General features: G+C 48.3%; 2 protein-coding genes and 1 non-coding gene across 3 annotated transcripts; 1 reads left to right on the top strand and 2 right to left on the bottom strand.

The window, feature by feature from the left end:
- The first annotated feature begins 1,809 nt into the window (after window positions 1-1,809).
- Window positions 1,810-3,823, top strand: LOC135814475 (probable acyl-CoA dehydrogenase FadE2). Its single transcript, XM_065327599.1, has one exon. It carries the CDS (start codon window positions 1,960-1,962, stop codon window positions 3,292-3,294), a length of 1,335 nt encoding a protein of 444 aa, XP_065183671.1. The 5' UTR covers window positions 1,810-1,959; the 3' UTR covers window positions 3,295-3,823.
- Window positions 3,824-4,324: 501 nt separating this feature from the next.
- Window positions 4,325-15,066, bottom strand: LOC135814474 (sarcosine dehydrogenase, mitochondrial-like). The gene is made up of 12 exons (XM_065327598.1): window positions 14,287-15,066; window positions 13,240-13,419; window positions 11,557-11,889; window positions 11,166-11,295; window positions 10,728-10,905; window positions 10,208-10,346; window positions 9,539-9,631; window positions 8,762-8,878; window positions 8,112-8,247; window positions 6,958-7,231; window positions 6,190-6,615; window positions 4,325-5,319 (listed from the first exon to the last, which is right to left on the bottom strand). Exons 1-12 carry the CDS (start codon window positions 14,839-14,841, stop codon window positions 5,088-5,090), a joined length of 2,793 nt encoding a protein of 930 aa, XP_065183670.1. The 5' UTR covers window positions 14,842-15,066; the 3' UTR covers window positions 4,325-5,087.
- Trnai-aau (transfer RNA isoleucine (anticodon AAU)) lies at window positions 11,965-12,038 on the bottom strand. Its single transcript has one exon. It is a non-coding gene; the product is annotated as a tRNA-Ile (tRNA).
- Window positions 15,067-15,776: the final 710 nt, after the last annotated feature.

Here is a 15,776-nt window from a genome sequence, read left to right as displayed (position 1 = left end):
GTGCCACTAACATTATTGGTCGAGCGCAAGTTAGGCCAGAAGATGTCAATGGATGGCGTCAAGTACAGAAAGCACGAGAATCGTCATAGTGAAAGTGGAAACTAGGGCAGATGCAAGGACGGCAGAGGGCCACCACGCCAAAGTGACCTATGAGGCTATGACTACCAGTATGCGAGTGCTGCCGGAAGCCGACAATTACAGAGATCCAGGACCCTGCGGCGGAAAACGGCAGTCCGACAGGGAATTGGTTACCTGCCATTCACTCAAGCAATATCAGGGAGTTGCTCTTCCTGACTAGCACATGTTTCTCAATGCTGTCTGACCATCTTCACAATGGTTGGACCTGTCCGCACACTTCCCACACAGCTGCATTTGACCCATTTGTGCAGTACTCTCTACTGTAGTGTTCTCGTGTGCCCGTTGGGTGGCTATCCACTCCACTCCAGTATCCAGTATCCATCTCCTGGGACACTATGACTAGGAGTCGACTATGTAGTACCGGTATGTATGAGTTGATGCGCCAGCACCAGCATGCATGCTCTCCAGAGCTCAGTGTTCATGACATCAGCACTGCGTCCAACTTCAGCCATTTTCGAGTTGACTCCTCCACCTGGGAACATCATTAGTACATGGCTGGTTTGCCAGATACGGTTTTCCGTCATTCGAATTATGTCAGTGGTCAACCCTCATGCTCGCTCAAGCCGGTTTGGTCCTCTCTATCCCCGCTTTAAATACAACTTGAAGCTGCATGTATGAGCAGGAGCCCGGTGGAGTAACATCATCTCTATCAGGAACATGTTCGCAAAGTGAGGAGTGCATGCCCGCTGTGCCTCTTGCTTTCAGCACTACTGGAGGCCAGGACAAGGCAGCTTCTGCTTTCTACGAGCGGCTGGGGTTGATAACCAGCCGGAAGAAGAACAATCCTGACCGTTCATCATCACCATCATCATCATCCGGACAATTGTCCAGATTAGATGAAGTTTGGGGCTTGTGCTCCGCTGTACAGTCATGGACATGTACAATCATGTACATTGTGCCGCTTGCGTCCCGGCTCCGAGCCTTGAATACCTGTCACGAAAAAGCATTTGGGTTACTGTACCCCGTCAACCAAACTGGTGGTTGCTGCTTGCCAGCTGTTGTAAACCATGGCAGTCTCCCCACGTGAATGCCAGCGGAACTTTTTATTATTTTTGATTCTCCATCATCGGGCCCGGAGTTTCAACTGAAAAAGCCTTCCATCAGCCATCACCATCACCAGCATATTTAAAAAGCCAGCAGAAAGCGATAACATTGACACAGATATGCAATGTTGTTGTGACTTCTTTTAATTCAGTGCAGCGCAGGTGCTAACAACAAAAACGAGATAACAAAAGCCGCTGAGATGGTACTACATTGTAGAAATAGATAGGAGGAGCCTGAGCGTGAGACACTGGTGATGTAGGGAGAAATCACATCCATAGCTGCTACATTCTGCACCTTGCACTGATTGTCACACATTCAGTGTAGGTTATTACCAAGACTCAGGCAAGAGTGTTTATGGACTCTTGTTATTACCAAGACTAACTTTAGTAAGAGTACATAACCCCAGTGGTACTCTTGCAGTCTTGGGGGGTTATGTACTCTTGTTATTAGCTTACCGTATGTCACACTTTTTATGTCCGAGTCGTGACATTCATGATTGTCAGAATAAAACTGATGTTTTTCAGTGTTCACACAACTACATACCTACGACGCCTTCCCGGCGTCAGGATCAAGTTGACCGACGCGACAAAAGAAAGCTCAAAAAGAAATCGAATGGAAAGTGTATTTCACCCGTTCTGATCTGCTTCTGATTCTGACAACCAGTTAGTTTTGACCTTGAGTTTGACAGCTCGGTAGTTGCAGCTTGGGCTCAAACTCCAAGAGAGATGGACAGGAGGTGAATGAATATCAATTTACAAACATTGCGTAACAAGAGCGATGTTCCAAAGAGCTTCTCGAGTCAGTTCCCGTGGTTCCTCTCTGATCTTTCGGACCATGACCAGTTCAGCAGCAAATTCATCCGCCATGGATATGTTTCCTTGCTCGGACAGGGGCAAGCGAATCTACTCTGAAGTTATTGGGTTCATGAACGAGTTTGTGTATCCCGCTGAGCCTGTGTATATCAAGCAGTATGCGAAACTGGCCGAAAAGGATCGCTGGCAAGTTCCGCAAATTATTGAAGATTTGAAGGTGGAAGCCAAACGACGCGGCTTGTGGAATCTATTCCTGCCGTCTGTTTCCAAACTTTCCCAAACCGAGTATGCATTCATGGCCGAGCAGATGGGAAGGAGCGTGGTTATCGCACCAGAAGCGTTTAACTGTAGCGCCCCGGACACCGGGAACATGGAGGTGCTTCATCTGTTTGGAACGGAGCAGCAGAAAGCCGAGTGGCTAGAGCCACTGCTGGACGGCCGCATCCGCTCCTGCTTCTGCATGACCGAGCCGGATGTCGCGTCGTCAGATGCCACGAACATGGAGTGCGAGATTCGCCGCGACGGCAATGAATATGTCATCAATGGCAAGAAATGGTGGAGCTCTGGGGCTGGTGACCCTTGCTGCAAGATTTCTATCTTGATGGGCAAGTCCACAGGTCTTGAAGACCAACCTATCCACAAGCAGCACTCCATGATACTCGTTCCTCTTGACACACCCGGCGTGGAGAAAGTTCGCCCTCTGACCGTGTTCGGCTTCGACGATGCACCACACGGACACCTGGAGCTGCACTTCAAGAATGTCCGCGTTCCCGTCAGAAACCTGATCCTGGGCGAGGGACGTGGATTTGAGATTGCCCAACGTCGACTGGGACCCGGTCGCATACACCACTGCATGCGTCTGATTGGAATGGCAGAGAGGGGTTTGGAGGCGATGTGTCAGCGTGCCTGCCAGCGCACAGCTTTCGGCAAGGCCATCGCGCGCCAGGGCACTGTTCAGGCTGATATTGCACTGTCCCGCATCGAGATTGATCAAGCGCGTCTGCTCACCTTGCAGGCTGCTCGGCTAATTGATGCTCGGGGCAATCGCGCCGCCCGTCATCTGGTTGCGATGATCAAAGTATCGGCACCGCGCATGGCCTGTGCCGTGCTCGACCGTGCTATACAAGTCCACGGTGGCGCCGGTGTCAGTCAGGACCCTGGACTAGCTCACCTGTGGGTGTTGGCACGCTCCCTGCGCATTGCTGACGGGCCCGATGAGGTCCACCTGGCCACCGTTGCTCGTGGCGAGCTCAAGCCCTATGCAGCCGCTGCAATGGCTGGCACCCAATCCAAGCTCTAACAACTGACTTGTTTGGACTTTCACATGGTTGGTCAAATGCTGAAGGCCATGCAATTCGTTTCCGTAACTGACAGAATTCTTGCCTTGCATTCCACCTCTATTAGTTTTTTGTGATGTACTGACTGGCGGATCGTGGTTCGTACACTTTTAGCATCATTACAAAATACTTCACATTTAATAGAAAGAAAATTTTACATGGTGTACATAGGCTGCTGGCCAGCTTACTGCTCACGATGATTTCTCTTCACATATTCACAGATTGACATTAGGACTTGGCCTTATGTTTCATGTAGTTTGCCACTGCACCGAGTTCCCTGGCCACTTCTCTAGACATGAATCACACTTTCACTTACTTTGAGATTACCATGTACCCTACTCCCTAGAGTACTTCGACAATTTTTGTGGCTAATGAATTGAAGGTGTCTGGCTACGAGGCAATATGTGCCGGAGCTGTAAAAACAACAGGGGCAAGCCCGGATTAACAGTTTGTGTCTGTTTCTAACAAAAAAATCAAAGATCTGGATGGAAATTTTTGGAACAAAATGCATGGATGAGTCAACGACTTTGAAAATATACACCATACTTCTTGGAATGGTGATAAACGTCAGACGTAATCTAAAAGTACGTAATGTTGCCATGGAATATTAGGAAAGCTGTGACTTTTTCTCAACACCAAATATCTTATGAATGCTCCCCTGAGCACACCTCTGACCTGGAATGGAGTGTCCTTTCCTACTTCTTCCTGTTTCTGTATATGAATCTACACACACAATAGTAGTAGATTGGCAAATCATACATTACCTGGAAGTGGCAGGCAGGAAGTCTCTCCAGCAGGGCTGTGAGGCTATGTCATCCCCTTTAATCCCGTGTCCATGGTCCACAGAAGCGGAATAGTATAGAGCACGTGACTGTGAAATATAGTACGTATGCTCCATGCACGTCATGTGACGTGATCTCTTGACTTAATCTGCTGTTACTCACTGCTGCACTGAGTCCATAGTATGAACATGGACAACTTCCCATATTGTGATGGATTAATTGATTGATCAGTTTTATTTAAGATTGACGAAAGGCTGCGTCAGCCTATCGAGGCGCTCTCCTGTGAAAGCCGGGAAGGATGAGGAAGAGAGGAACGGAAGATGAGTGCTATGTATGGCTTAGTTTGCCACTCAACCACATGTGTTCGATAGGAGCGGTGCCCCTGCCGTTTCCAACACAGAAGGATAATATTGTCTAGAAGGCAGTCGATCCTTGGCAAAAAAAAGAAGGAAACTGGGATGGTGTTGTCAAAAGTACCATATAAAATGAATAGCATTAGAGTAAAAATTCTCCCTAAGCGGGTCCACTAAAGAAGGCGCAGTCAGCCAATAAGCAAAATGCCGCAAACCTTCAGCTGCTGCTAGTCTTCCAAAACACAAAACATAATATCATTGAACTGACACTGGAAATCAAGTTTGAACCCGGCACAGCGCTCCCTGCATACTAGCACCACACATGTATTGTGGGAGCCAGCGGTGAAAATGCTTGCAATAAGCAGTTGACACGTGAAAGAAGACACAAATTTCAATTGACAATCTAGCAACACTATGATGCACGAGTTCAAGTCTCGTATGTGAAGATACACCTATGTGCACTGCACTACACTGCTATGAGGGGTTTGCTTGGCCCACACTTTTTCAACTCAAATTTCCAACAGGGTACACAGCGTAGCATCACTATGCTCCTGGCTTGTCATGACTGGGCGTGGACCGACCCAGATCAGAATGACATATGGCAGAGGTGGTCTTCAGAGTTCACTTTTTAATGGGTGCCTTGAGAAACAGCTCGGCTGGGAAGCGCTCGCCCATGCGCTCAATTTCAAAGCGGCCCTTGGCAAAGTCAGCGGCGTTAGTCGTGGCAGTTTCAACGGGAATATAAGCACTGGCCAGGTTGGTGTTTAGAAGGTGTGAGTACTCAGCACGGCGAGTGTAACTCACCACCTTGCCATCTCTATACACTGGCTCCGATCCAAGCAGAGGGCCACCACTGCAACAACAAAAACACGTACAAGTACGTGCACACATTGTTTTAATTAAAAGCCGCTGAGACTCGGTGAATACACTGCATTCCCTATACCAAGAGTCCGGCAATCCGAGACCTCCCAAGAGTGTGAAAAATTGCACTGTACGGGGTTTACGATGGCGAAAACTCACACCCCATGGTCCATATTCCCTGCAAAGACGTTTTGTATGATATACACCAGAAGCCGATATGTGCGCAGTCTGCATCTGCCAGAGCTTTTGCCCACTTTCTGCTGGGGATGCTATTTACTTTCTTTTTCTACCGTTTGCCAGAACACTTCACGTACTATGAGCATACTACAGCTCGTGATGGGAGTTTTTTTGTTGGCAGTGGACCCCATTGCAAACCTACGTAGAGTTGCACGCCCTGGCCCGGGGGCAGGTTATAACTAGTGGTGCACGGGTAGTCGGGTACACGTGCTACCCGTGAGGACCTCGGGTAGTCGGGTACCGAATAGTACCCGAAAACCCGAGGTCGCAGATGACATCATATACAGTGCACGTGTACAAATAATTCCCGCATGTCTACCCAATGCGCAAGGGAAGGGGCCGGTGTGCATTGTGGTCTTACCATGGAAACATTACCCGATTGGGTACCCGTGCTACCCGTGGAAAACTACCCGGACCCGATACCCGAAGAAAATGCTACCCGACTCAGCCCTAATTATAACCATTGATTGTACATGAAACGGATGTAATGGGAAAGGTGAAAACACTTTCTTCGAAAGGACTGGGTGGGGCTAGGACGGGTATTAGATACAAACCTCACACCAGTCGGTTGTATCCACGCATGGCATAACCCATACACACAGAGAGAAGACAGACAGGGTCTTACTTTTCAGGCTTTCCTGCCAGCAGCACACGACGGCGAGTGATTCCGTTCTGCAGCTGCTCATCCACAACTTCCTTGCCAAGATAGTCCTTGAACTGGGAGCACGTCGAACCCAGACCAGCCTCAACGGGAGTATCACAGCCTCCAAGATCAGCACCCCACGAGCAATGATTCCACTCCAGACTGACGGACTTCATGGCGCGGAAGCCAGCGTTGACCAGGCCGCTGTCGGGCACTTTCATCAGTTGCTCGTAGACCTGCAGCAAAGAGTCCATGGTGATGTGCAGCTCGTAGCCCGACTGGCCCAGGTATGGCACTCGCATGGCTAGCGCAGGGCGTCCCACTATGTCCATTGTGAACTGCGTTCCCATGCCTGATGCGCCGGCTACCGACAGATCAGTTTTGGTCAGCTGCTGGAGAATCTCAGTGCTGCCCATGAGAGGAAAACAAAAGGAATACACCAGATTGATCTGTTTGGAGCATCAACAGCAACAGGTACTGTAGCACTGAGACAGTACACAGCCTGTGATGTGTACTTGTGTGCCAACTGTAGCTCGAGGCTATCAGAGCAACGCACACCATGCTGTTGCAAAGGCCACAGGTTTTTCGTACAGTGTACGTTTCAGCTGAACGCGGCAACAGACGTTATCTTCTTCCACAGACAGGAACCCATGAAGGACAGATTTGTGAGATAACAGTAACATGTGCTCCATTGGTTCATGCCATGGGCTGGTGAAGACAAGTCATACCTGCCTCAACGAAAGCACTCACCTGCGAGGTCCCTGCAAACTGAGCACACCAATGTTGCTAGTTACATCTTGCACGGCAGCATCAAACTTCTGGTCCTGTATCGCCCTCTGCATGTGACACTGGACGTGCGTCAGGGTGGATCCACCGCACACCACGTAATACAGACTGTCGTTATCGGCACCACCGGGAGGCGATCCAACCAAGAACTGGTGCAAGTCGGCTGAGAGTGGAGTGACCATCACTTCAGCTTCCACGCCACCTTGCTTGTTGAGCATGCACGAGAACGCCGCTTTACCTGCCACAACAAAACACAGCCATACAAGTAAGATTTACTACTTGAGTACACCGGGGGGAGTCAGCAGCTAGACAAGTAACAGTTACTACGATACACAGGGGGGGGGGGGGGGGGAGTCAGCAGCTAGACAAGCTAGTACAGTGTGACAGTAGGTAAAAGCTTTTCGCAAGAGTGCATGCCATACATTTACCTGAGGGGCAGTGGACTCGCCCAGGACAAAATCATTTTACTGCATTACGTTTCGGAGAAGCATAATCAAGTGTGTATGCCTTTCCACACCTGTCATGTACATATGGTGTCGGTTCATCAGATTTAATTGTAAAAGCAGAAATATTCGTCTGGAATTTAATTTCGTCTTTTTCATCCAAGGAACTTTTGGACTAAATTAAATGCCGGACTAATGTCGATTTGTCCAGCTTTTCAATACACTCTTGCGATCCATGGACGAAATTTAGAACCGGACGAACTCCCTTTCTATGGAGTTGGACGAAACTATAGAACGACAAAAGTTTCTGCCTGTACAGTAGGTTGCATAGATCTACCACTCATTGTTCTCTTCCACTACTGTAATTGCTTTGTCTAATTGTTCTTCACTTTTGATCTTCAACTCCGCATGATAGCATCAGTGAGCAAAACGGATGCGGAAAACCGATGTCATAAAAACAATCCGCCCTGGGCTGAGAGATCATCGAGTTGCACACCCTTGGTTAAAGCATTCTTGGTAACCGGAATGAGGACTCTGAGGCTTGTCATCACAGCTTCTCAAAATCTATAATATATATTAAACCAGAAAGGGACACGTAGTATACTAGCTGAGCCTGTATCCAGTATCTCTAGCCATATGTATGGCCGCTTATCACTGTTCAATGTGGTATCCTACCTTCCTGTCGGACATTGTTACTGCAAAGCCAGTCAATGGCCAGCTGTGCATCTCTGCCTTGCACTAGCAGCTTGCCAAACGATGACAAGTTGTAGAGGGCCGCAGTCTTGTGCGTTGCTTCGCACTCTTGACCAATCTGAGGATGCAAGCAGGGCATACAAACAGACAGACACACACACACACACACACACACGCCCATGCATGACAACACACATGCATATATCTTGCCATTCTTCCAGAGCATCGATGGGGGGGGGGGGGGGGGGTAGGACAACATGCTTGATCGCTGTGACAACATAGAGTAAGCGATTCACACAGTTTAGTCCAAGTGTAGCGTGGAACACATTGTTTTACCATTGTTCACCTGTAATGTGTGGGTCAACACTAATGTCTTCAAAATAGAAGATATAAATGAAAGAGATCAACATGCTCCCGTATCACACAGATCAGACTGACCATCAGACGGAGCTGGTTCAGTGAACTATGTGCTAGCCTAATACATGCACAGAGGTTGCATTGCACCTTAGCCTGCTTGAGACCCACTTCCCTCTGTGTACCAGTCTTATGTACTAATGCTCTAATTACTCAGCACCACTTTTTCTCCTTTTCTTCTAATTACTTAGCAGTTAGCACCACTACCGTTGCCTTACACTCTTGTGGCTTCCAGGATGGTCGGTGAATGAACACTCCTGCATTAGAGCATCCCGGTAGGGGTAGTCAACATGTGCTCCATGCCCATACGCACCGCAATAGTCATATGGCAAAATCTGATGGAAAACAGAGCGAAAAAACACACTTCAATCAAACACATGTAGTCAAAATTCACAAAATAATGCATCGTGCTGTGCGAACACACATGAACACAATAGAGAGGTTAAGATGCACGTTATTTCCGACGTGACGCGAAAGTTCAGCTCGCGTTATTTGCTCGCACGTCGAAAAATCAACGCAAGTGACCTGCTGCTCACGTCGAAATTTGGAGTTTTACGCCAAATTTGACGTGAAATTGCGCGTCACGTCGGAAATAACGTGCATCTTAACCTCTCTAATATCACAGAACCCGGCATGCGCACAGGCGTGCAGGATGCCTACTCCATTCTTATTTACTAGTTTCTTAGTGATAGCACAGCGGTCTAACCTGACTCCATCCAGCCTCATTTGCAAGCTACTTACAAGTACCAAGTATGGATTAGTGTAGTAGCCATGGCCATACTCTTTTAAAAACATGAAATATATACTTTTTACTAAATAATGCAACTCCTACATTAGTACCAGTCCATAGGGAGGGGTTCTAGCTGAACTCTCCCCTGCGTTAGTAATGTCAAACCTCCTCTCTAAATCACTAATAAGATAGATTATCCATGCGGTCAGACACCAACCATAATAATTATAGCTGGGCAAGGAGTGCCAATAACAACGTCACCAACCTTCAGATCCGGTATAGCGCCTTGCCGCCAGAAATACCCAGGTCTTTCCCAACCATTCGATACTTCATACACACAGCCTTCCTTCAGAAGCTCCTACAACACATGCACACACACACGAAATGTGAAAAACCGACCCTTCTCATGGCAAGTGGTGATGCAATGATTGTAAACAAACGTATAAAGATCATTGAACGCAGCTGAGAGTGTTTCGTTTTCATATTGGCTGTATTTACCAAATTCATCAGTTAGAGGGAAAGGTGCAAACTTATTTACAGACAACGAGTTTAATTAACTAGTGTAGCACCGACAAGCAGCAGCCAGCCATCGTGCAAAGAGATACCACAAGACGATGTAATAGCACTGGGGACTGTCCGACATACCCAACACCGCTGCTGACCTACACAAGCTGGCTGAGAACAAAGACACCGTGCCGGCGGCAGTGACTACAAAGTACATACTGTAATTTCACAAATTTTCGGTGTACTTTTATTTTCGGTACTTTCGGTGCATCTGTTTCATACCTAAAATTTCATTACACCGAACAAACACTTACACACATTATCCAATAGAGAACTTCTTCTCTGTACCTAAAATTTCTGTTCACCTAACCTGGCCTTTTGCCCTCATACCGAAAATATTGAGCACCTAAAATTTCTGAAATTAGAGTACCTTATGCAGTGGGTCTTTGATCATGTTACGACTTGCCAGAGGCTGATCATTGGGATATTTGACTGAATCTTTCGTGGCCACCTCTTCATGACAGCGTTCACGCAACCAAGTCTTGCCTCGCGCATACGCACCAAACCGCCTAAGGGAGACAACGGTTGCAGAAGAAGATCAACACTAGCATGTTTCACAAATTTTGTTTAATAGCACATACATGTTGTCCGTAGGAACAGTAAAATAACCATGGCCGTAACAAAACACGTCCCTATTTGGGACTATCAGCGACAACAACAACTCCTATCGCACAAGCTCAGTCTAATAAACACAACGTGATTGCCGACAGTAAGAAGCTGCAATGTACTCCAGAATTTGTTGCGGGGCTTCAACCAATGTCGGCATCACATCACGGTAAACGTTGGCAGAAAGGCTTGGCTTCATATTGCATCCAAATAACGTTACACATACACTGGCAGTGGCAGTGGCCCTGTAGGAAAACCAGCTAGATAATATGCTACCAACATACTGGATGTCAAAGTGACACATGTCCAGGCTTGGCTTGCCATGTATGATCCACTCTGCAATCTGCTGACCAATTCCGCCACTCAGCATGATACCACTGGAGTTGAATCCACAGCTTACGTAGAAGCCACGCACTTCAGGGGATTCCCCCACGAGCGGATAGTGATCGGGTGTGAATGATTCTGGCGAGGAAATGCACAGCAAAGAATGATATGTGCTTCTCATACAGGGATTATTATTATTGATGCAACATGCGTGGCCAGCACAATTCGAAACATGAACTGCTGCACATTGGCCACAGCTGTTGCAGGGCAATGCGGTAGCAATCCAATAACCCGCCAGCATCAGTGAGAAAGCTGGGCTCATGTTACAACACCCAGTAACTCCTATTTTCTTGTACATGCTGATGCTGGCATTGATGCACCACCGCGACAGCACTTACCTGGTCCACACACTGTGGACTTGAGGCGCACCTTCTCCAAGCTAGGCATGCGGTGCATGGCCGCAGTCATGTGCTGAGAGAACACATCCCAGTCCAGGTCATACAGCGAGAAGTCAAAGTCTTTGGGGATCTGCACAGCAAGAGGAAGTATTCACAGTTTCACACGGACGTGAATTACAGAGCAGACACCGGAATCCAGCCATCCAAGCACCGTGCGACACTAGTAGAATTGCAACATGCATGACGTACATGTATCCTTCTCAGGCAGTTTTCTGGTAAAGGTCGGGATGTTACCCACAAGTGTGATTCTATCAAAGACAAACACCTGGGGTGCATTGAATTCATTTAGAACACCAGCCATGCAGTGCACCACGGCTTGCCGGATACTCACATCGTCTATGAAGATAGCGTCCTTCTCGTAACCACCAAACGACACGGCGTCTCCATGCGTCTTAAAGTAGATTGATTGGTCGTAGTCGCGCACGTGTGGAAGTCCACGCATGCCTTCGATGGAGTCGGTGACGACGTAGTGATGTCGCACGGGATACAGGGGCACGTTGACGCCGACCATAGCACCCACGTACGGTGCCCATGCACCTCCACAGTTCAGTACGCACTGCGTGCGAATGGTTCCACGGTCTGTATGAACCGCCGAGACCTGACGCGACGAGTGAAAGCCCTCTTTACTCGTCTCAATAGTCAACACTGGGCAGTCCTCGAAAATCTGTTAAAAAAGAAAGAGTACAAGGACAGTTGCAGTGTACCAAATGAACAAGAAAAGAGGAAGAAAAAAAGAGCGTGCTCCCAGCAGGGCTCGAACCTGCGACATTCGCGTTATTAGCACGACGCTCTAACCGACTGAGCTATGGGAGCTCACGTTGCAATAAGGATTATCTCATATCTCAAAACTCCAGATACGAGCCCCATGTCATTAATTTTGACAAACAGGTGCAATGTACATTCCTGGTCAGTACAGTAAGATCGGGCGCCGAAGAAAACCTCGCCGAAGAACACCCAGGCTGGAAAACCGGCAAAATTTAAGAACAGTCCAGGCTAGAATTATCAGATTTAAGAACACTAGATCTACATTGTACGTAGATCTACATTGTACATGTATGGGAGGTGAGTACATGTCATGTACACGTGTAAACAGTAACTGCTACATGTACAGTCATTCCTATTTACGACACCCACTAGTTTAGAAGTACTACATTGCACTACATGTACATGTACATGACAAACGTCATGACAAACGTCATGACGTCACTCGACTCGCCGCGCGCGTGTGAATAAGAACGGTCTGGCTAGAATCAAAAATTTAAGAACTTTCCTAGGCTGCGCTCGAGCCCCTGCGTTCTTCGGCGCCCGATCTTACTGTAGGCAAAACATGTCACTTGCCCCATGCGCAGAACCTCTTTTCTAGACTAAAACGGATCTTTGAGGATGCATCTGGCAGTCAGGGTCGCGCTAGCCAAAGCGACATGGTGTGGCAAACTGTCCCTGTCCAATGCATGATTCGAATCACCAACATTGCTAATTTAGATTCCAGGCTATCCAGCCAGGACACCATGCATGCATACAGTCACTGAAGAGTAGACCAGTGTGTTTGTCCAGTTGGAAAATTTCAGTAAGTAGGGGCAATCGACCTACGTTACCATGATGTGCAGGGGCGTCGGACACGCTACGGTCACTACGGTATTGACCGCACCACTCTTGGCCCCAGGTACCCTGGAAATCAATAAAATGCACTGATTTGGGCTCCGATTTTCGAGAACTCTTCTGCGGAGCCACCTCCTCCCAACAAGTAAATAGTGCCTCGGATGGCTGACCATACCACCCTAAATTACCTTCCGACGCCCCTGAATTGATGTCCATTCGTAGACCCGTGACCAGTGTGTACAATGACGTACGAGCTCAGTCAGCCCACCCTCTTCAAGTTCCTTTTCAGGCTGGCTACAGTAACCCTGCTAGAACACACGATGTCATCACATTATTCTACAGACCACGGATACAGCAATACAGGTACACGTACGTGATCAATTCAGTAGGACTAGGAGCATGATAACACACATACCTTTGCACCATTCCGGACGGCAGCTCGGGAGTACGCCGACACAAGGCCAGCCGGTTCAACGATCCCATCACCAGGGCTATACACAGCACCGACCACATCATCCACGTTCACGAATGGGTGTATCTCCTTAGCTTCAGCAGGGGAAATGACGGATGACTCTATGCCAACGGCATGTCCCATCTAGCAGCAAGTACAAATGGAAACACGGTCAGGGCTATTGGTCCCCCTCCCCCCCCCCCCCCCATACTTCCCATGCCCGATCAGCTAGCAATGGAGGTACGTACGTCAATGCACACCGGAATAGAATGAATGGGGACACATGCGTGAATGGGGTGGGAGATATAACTGCATAATCAGGATTTGGTCAACCCTTGTAAATGTTGCTATTCACACTTGGCCAGAATTGGTCTTGGTGCAGACCGGTCAGCATACAATGTAGATGCTATAGTTTGAAAATTCAATGATATTCTTACATACCAGGCTATAATTAATACAAGCATATGGAAATTGTGTAGCCTACATGCATCATTCCAGCACTATAATTTACATAAGCTTTGCTTGATAGACTACAAGGCCGGTGTGGTGATGATGATAGCACATTACAAGACAGGGGACCCACTGCATAGAAAACAGTGTTCCTGACTACAACCGGAGACCCTGGTCTTGCAACCATACGGGGACGGTATGGGGTCATGCCCTGACCCCACCCTCTCCCCAAATAGGGTCTGACCGGGGCAGGACCGTGACCCCATACGGTTCAAATGGCCGCAAAACCAGGGATCCTGCCAACCTCTCTGGTTGCAGTCAGTAACGCTGTTTTTCACACAGTGTGCCCTCGCCTTGTGATGTGCTGTCATCCTCACACCTACTCCAGGGGGGGGGGGGGGGGGGAGGATAGCTGGGGTAATGGGATTACCCCAGCTATCCCCCTCCCTCCCACACAGTTGTGGAGTGATTAGGGCCACCATTTCCTATACACACTGCATGGCAACATGATAAGTACAGTGTTCTGAACATTTTTAATCCGTACGATACACTCTCACTTACCGACGCAGTACGTTTCATAATGTCCAGACGATCGTTCTGGGTGGCAACAAACAGTGTGCCATTCTGAACCCAGCCAGCATCGACGCCACTCTCCGCTTGCAAACTCGTCTCACTTGTATCGACCAGCAAATCACGTGTCCTTGTCATCAACTGAATGGTAGTATCGGGTAGACGTAGTCGCCATACCAGTCCAGCACTGTGCCACGTTGTACCCGCTGTGAGCTTGGAGCGGTCCAAGAGGACAACATTTTTCATGCCCAGCTTGGTCAGGTGGTAGAGAGCGGAGCATCCTGCAACACCTCCGCCAATAATCACGGCGTCCGCACTGCTGGGCAGTTTGTCGCCGGTCGCAGCTGAGTCGAAATTGCTGCCGCTCCTGTCGTACGGAACAGCAGACGGCACGGGTCCAGATCCGTCCCCACGCACATTACTTGTGCTGAAGGCACGACTGTACGATCTCCCCGATTTCCACAAGTTCATGCGACTCTGCTGCAACGAGAGTTGAGTCGGGTAGAACTCCGCTGCTATCCTGAACGCTGATTTCATCGACGCCATGCTCGAGTCAACCGTGCGCCGCAAGTGCAGCAGGCACTAACTACTGCTATCAACTCAAAGAAATGCGATGCGGGTTCTTGAACTACTTTTTCTTGGCAAAATAACCTTGTAGTGTGTGTGAGTGTGACCCTGTTGTTGGTTCATTTTCATTTCGAGCCACCAGGTCACGTCACATCATTTTGCAGGCGGAACACATCATTTTGACATGATGTGATCGTTCGTCGACGTCCAGAAAAACTGATGGACCTGCGGCGCGGCATGAATCATGAATGGTGCCAGTAAATCTACTTGGTAGCTTATGCATTGTAAACAACGGGTACTGTAGTGATCATGTAGGTCTACGAGCTTGTCAAAATAATGGTTGATCGACTCAGCATAGCGTCAGCGATCATCATGATCATAGTCCGGCATCATGACATTGTAGTCATGTGCATTGTGTTAGACTTTAGCCTTATTGAAAGACAGTAGTAGTCATGATTGTGTTGCAGACGTGTCGTGAATGATGGGACACGCCTCTCGCACTTGTCGGCTTCTTGACATGTTTTTTGTAGGTGGGTTTGGGCCAGTCCCACTATAAACAGACCACACGTCCACAGAACCCCTCTTTTCACAGTAGGGGCTTCACAAGACAAGGTATTTGTAGCGTAGGGTCTACCAGCTGGTCTACGTGTAGTTGCTGTTGAGTGTTGTACTGTCTTGCTCATGGCATGCGATGTGCAATGCACTCAAGACTGCATTAAATTTTGTACTTGTAAGTTGTAGAGTAGACTGCAAACAGTGTAAAGGCAGGGCTGGCGATGGAGTGCTCTCACTGATCTGCCCTTGCAGCATCACCGACTCTACATCAGTCATCAGTCATCACTCCATCAGGTTATCCATTGCATAGTAATCTATTTACATGATACAGTGACTGAGTGCACCATGCATGATCATGG

Source organism: Sycon ciliatum, chromosome 4 (genome assembly GCF_964019385.1).
Source record: "Sycon ciliatum chromosome 4, ocSycCili1.1, whole genome shotgun sequence".
Classification (NCBI taxonomy): Eukaryota; Metazoa; Porifera; class Calcarea; order Leucosolenida; family Sycettidae; genus Sycon; species Sycon ciliatum.
The sequence above is the reverse complement of the archived record's forward strand: the minus strand, read 5'-3'. Positions and strand labels throughout refer to the sequence as shown.

Bases quoted from the DNA above. Each gene is read 5' to 3' on its own strand.
- LOC135814475 (XM_065327599.1), top strand. From the start codon at position 1,960: ATGTTCCAAAGAGCTTCTCGAGTCAGTTCCCGTGGTTCCTCTCTGATC.
- LOC135814474 (XM_065327598.1), bottom strand. From the start codon at position 14,841: ATGGCGTCGATGAAATCAGCGTTCAGGATAGCAGCGGAGTTCTACCCG. The intron at 10,347-10,727 runs GTATGTTGGTAG...TGTCTCCCTTAG, and splicing joins ATGTGTCACTTTGACATCCA to GCGGTTTGGTGCGTATGCGC. The intron at 8,879-9,538 runs GTTGGTGACGTT...GTTTTCCATCAG, and splicing joins GCGCTATACCGGATCTGAAG to ATTTTGCCATATGACTATTG.